Source organism: Ochotona princeps, chromosome 7 (genome assembly GCF_030435755.1).
Source record: "Ochotona princeps isolate mOchPri1 chromosome 7, mOchPri1.hap1, whole genome shotgun sequence".
Lineage (NCBI taxonomy): Eukaryota > Metazoa > Chordata > Mammalia > Lagomorpha > Ochotonidae > Ochotona > Ochotona princeps.
Window position 1 is genome coordinate 64197176 of NC_080838.1, and position 4848 is coordinate 64202023.

The following is a 4848-nucleotide window of genomic DNA, read 5'->3' on the forward strand; positions in this document are numbered from 1 at the left end:
AAAGATTTATTTTTATTTTTATTGGAAAGGCAGGTGTACCAAGAGAGAAATGGAGAAAGATCTTCCATTCACTGGTTCACTCCCGAGGTGGCTTCAATGACCAGAGCTGAGCCAATCTGATGCCAGGAGCCAGGAGCTTCTTCTGAGTCTCCCATGCAAATTCAGGTTTCCAAGACTTTGTGCCATCCTCAGTTGCTTTCCCAGGCCACAGGCTTTTCCTGGCCACAGGAAGTGCAGCAGCCAGGACTTGAACTAATGCTCATATGGCATCCTGGGGCATGCAAGGCAAGGATTTAGCCACTAAGCCATCATACTGGGCCCAATTAATTATTATTCTAACTATGCGCTCAAAAGAGTTACATAGATATTTAATAAAATTTAAAATCTAGCACAGGTATTTAGCCTAGCAGTTAAGAAGACCACACCTTATGTCGGGGTGTGGTTCCCAGCTCTGGTTTCTGATTGCAGAGTCCCTCTAAGGCAGCTCCCAGGAGGCAACAGTGACTACACAAGTAACTGGGGCCCTGTGACGCATATGGGACTCCGAGACTGAGTTCTTGCTTCTAACTTGCCTGTCCCAGCCTCCATCACTGTGGATATTTACAGTGAGCCAATGAGTGAGAGAACTTTCCCTCTCCCTTCAGCTCCTCTAGTTCTCCCTGTCTATATGTCTCATTGTCTCTCAAATAATTACAAATAAGCAAAAGGCTGAAATTCCATTGTGGCAAGTGGAAAATACATTGGCTGAATTAAGAGCAGATTAGATACTGGGGTAGAGAAATTATATGGGCCTGAAGAGATAGTAATTGAAACTATCTGAATTAAGTACAAAGAAATATTGATTACCATAATGAGTAGAGCATTGGTGAATCATGGTCAGATATAGTGTGATTGGAGTCCCTGAAGGAGAGAAAGAAAAGAATAAAACATATTTGAAAATTTTACAGGCCAAAGTTTTCCAACTTTGATGAAACCAATAAACCTACAACCAAGTAATTCAATGAATCACAAGAACAGAAAATAATAAAACCTCAGAGCATATCAGAATAAAACTGATCAAAGTCATTCATAAAAGGAAAATTTCTAATGGCAGTGTTAAAAGGAAGGCCTATTAAAACAACAACAACAAACACCCAAACAAAAACAAAAGGATGACAGAAGCAAGTATTCTGACTAGTGAATAGGATCCCCTGATGAAGGGTGCGGGCTTGGGCAGCTCACTTCAGTTTTCTATTGATTCAGACACTGGAAGGCACTGCTGACGGGTAAGTAATGAGGTTCCCACCTCCCACCGGGGGACCTGGACTGTATCTGTGTTTACTTACAGACGCGATCTCTCTTCACACCCTCCTCTCTCTCCCTCCCTCACTCTCACTCCTTTTCTCTCTCATCATATATATGATGTATCCATGTAACCAGTTAATGATGCTCTTTACTGTTTTATGTATATGTGTATTTGCCTATACACGCATATATACATGCATATGTATGTACATACATATACACACATATTTCCTAAAAAAGACTAAAAGGCAGAATAACAGAAAAGTTCACCCCTGCAACAATCAGACTGTGCACCCAAAGTTTCAAGGTGCTGAAGTTTAAAAAGGAAACAAAAGAAGTCAATTAGATCTCTATACCTAAAGAAAATAACTTTTAAATAACAAAGCTCGATGCTCTTTTGATATTCACAAACCAGAAGCTTTCCCTTATGTTTGACCTGAAAGATAACAACTGCTACGGTCTATCTTACAACTAAAAAGGAAATGACAGAAACAGAAATGCACACAGAGAGGCGAAGAGCGTCAGTAACTGTGGTTACACAGATGACTTTATTATTTCTTAAAACTTAAATCACCTTGTATCATGTAGCAGTGGAGGGTTGGGGGCGGGGCCTGGGAAGGGAGGGGTGAGAAGTTGCAGTCTGTTAAGGGCAAAGGTCGCTTTGAGCTGGCTCATGTTCCGCAGGGATCACGGTCACGCCTGCTCATTGTTCTGCTGACCCCGCACTGCGTCCCTCCCCTCCCCCCTCAGGTCATCACCCCGGAAACGGTACCCGAACCGCTGAGCTGACCGACTGATTTCATGGCAGCCCCAAGGAAAGCAGCTGGGGGGCCGTTGGTGGGGGCGGTGGTCCAGGGCACCAACTCCACTCGGTTTCTGGTTTTCAATTCAAAAACAGCGGAACTGCTTAGTCATCATCAAGTGGAATTATCGCAAGAGTTCCCCAAAGAAGGATGGGTGGAACAAGACCCTAAGGAAATGCTTGAGTCTGTGTATGAGTGTATAGCGAAAACCTGTGAGAAACTTGGTGAAATGAATATCGATATAGCCAACATCAAGGCGATTGGGGTCAGCAATCAAAGGGAGACCACCATCATGTGGGACAAGAGAACCGGAGAGCCTCTCTACAACGCCGTGGTGTGGCTTGATCTAAGAACGCAGTCTACCGTGGAGACTCTGAGTAAAAAAATCCCAGGAAATAATAACTTCGTCAAGACGAAGACAGGCCTTCCACTGAGCACGTACTTCAGTGCTGTGAAGCTTCGCTGGCTGCTTGACAATGTGAGAGAAGTTCAACAGGCTGTTGAAGAAGGCAGAGCCCTTTTTGGTACCATTGACTCATGGCTTATCTGGAGTTTGACAGGAGGAGTAAATGGAGGCGTCCATTGCACCGACGTAACCAATGCAAGCAGGACCATGCTTTTCAACATCCATTCTCTGGAATGGGACCAAGAGCTCTGTGACTTTTTTGAAATTCCAATGAGCATTCTTCCAAATGTCTGGAGTTCCTCTGAGATCTATGGCCTGATGAAAAGGGGGGCCTTGGAAGGTGTGCCGATATCTGGGTGTTTGGGGGACCAGTCCGCTGCGTTAGTCGGACAGATGTGCTTCCAGGAAGGACAAGCCAAAAACACTTACGGAACAGGCTGTTTTTTACTGTGTAATACAGGTCACAAGTGTGTGTTTTCTGAACAAGGCCTCCTGACCACAGTCGCTTACAAACTAGGCAGAAATAAGCCAGTGTGTTATGCTCTGGAAGGTTCTGTTGCCATAGCTGGGGCCGTTGTTCGTTGGCTGAGGGACAATCTTGGAATTATACAGACCTCAGAAGAAGTTGAAAAACTTGCTCAAGAAGTAGGTACTTCTTATGGATGCTATTTTGTCCCAGCGTTTTCAGGGTTATATGCGCCTTATTGGGACCCAAGTGCAAGAGGGATCATCTGTGGTCTCACTCAATTCACCAATAAAAATCACATTGCTTTTGCTGCATTAGAAGCTGTGTGTTTCCAAACCCGAGAGATTTTGGATGCCATGAACCGTGACTGTGGAATTCCACTCAGCCATTTGCAGGTAGATGGAAGAATGACCAATAACAAAATTCTTATGCAATTACAAGCAGATATCCTGCATATTCCAGTGGTAAAATCCTCCATGTCAGAAACAACCGCACTGGGAGCTGCCATGGCTGCAGGGGCTGCAGACGGGGTAGGCGTCTGGAGCCTCGACCCTGAGGACTTGTCAACTGTCACGATGGAACGTTTTGAACCGCAGATCCAGGCCACAGAAACGAAATTACGTTACTCTATATGGAAGAAGGCTGTGACAAAGTCAATGGGTTGGGTTACAAATCCTGATGATCCTACAATCTTCTCTAGTCTGCCCTTGGGTTGTTTTATAGTGAGTAGCATGATAATGTTAATTGGAGCAAGATACATCGCGGGTATACCATAATAATACCCACCATGGATTCCTAAGATGTGAGTTTTTACATGATGAAAGAACCCAGCAATTCCATCCCTCAGTATGATGACACTATTGTAAATTGTGATGTTATTTATAAACCTCTTGCTATATGTCCCATGGACACCTGTGGCTTGAAATAAATAAAACGCAATAGAAAAGCAACTGGAGAAACATCTAGCGTCTTTTTTGACAACAATAGTTAAGGTTTGGCCAGCCACCTTGAGTGCTAACTCCCTCCATTGCCACAACAGCTTTTCAGATTCTGTCCATGGAACCTTTCATTAATTATACATGGACATTTATAGACCATTATTTATTTCTCTGTATGATACACACTCGATTTAGAACTGTTACTAATCTGCTTAAATTGAAATTTTTGTTTTATTTAAACCCCAAAGTCCTCTTTCCTACATAGTACGGAGACTAACGCATCTTCACTGAATGCTTAGTATAAACATTTGCTAAATTCTTATAATAGGAACTTTCTATTCTCATAAAAAATATTTGCTAAATTGAAATTTTTCATACATCTTTAGTATAATTGTGACATCACAAAATTACTCTAAGTTGTATGAATCTGGTGGAGAATTTGGCAGTTTTCCTTTTACATTATTCATTTTTATACATTTTCACTGTTACATAAAGTATATATGTATATAAGTAAGATCACACTGTAGCTTATATATAAATGGATAATCTTAAATGGGATACTATATATACAAATATGAAAATATATATGTATTTTTACACAACACATGTGCATATTATGAAGAGAAACTTTTTTTTTAAAGATTTATTTTTTATTACAAAGTCAGATATACAGAGAGGAGGAGAGACAGAGAGGAAGATCTGTCCGATGATTCACTCCCCAAGTGAGCCACAACGGGCCGATGCGCGCCGATCCAATGCCGGGAACCTGGAACCTCTTCCAGGTCTCCCACGCGGGTGCAGGATCCCAATGCATTGGGCAGTCCTCAACTGCTTTCCCAGGCCACAAGCAGGAAGCTGGATGGGAAGTGGAGCTTCCGGGATTAGAACCGGCACCCACATGGGATCCCGGTGTGTTCAAGGCGAGGACTTTAGCTGCTAGGCCATGCCGCC

The 4848-nt window shown here is 42.8% G+C and overlaps 1 protein-coding gene across 1 annotated transcript; it reads left to right on the forward strand.

Annotated features, from left to right (window-relative positions):
* The first annotated feature begins 2034 nt into the window (after positions 1–2034).
* GK2 (glycerol kinase 2) lies at positions 2035–3904 on the forward strand. Its single transcript, XM_004590618.3, has one exon. The coding sequence runs from the start codon at positions 2086–2088 to the stop codon at positions 3733–3735; it is 1650 nt and encodes a 549-aa protein (XP_004590675.1). The 5' UTR covers positions 2035–2085; the 3' UTR covers positions 3736–3904.
* The last annotated feature ends 944 nt before the right edge of the window (positions 3905–4848 follow it).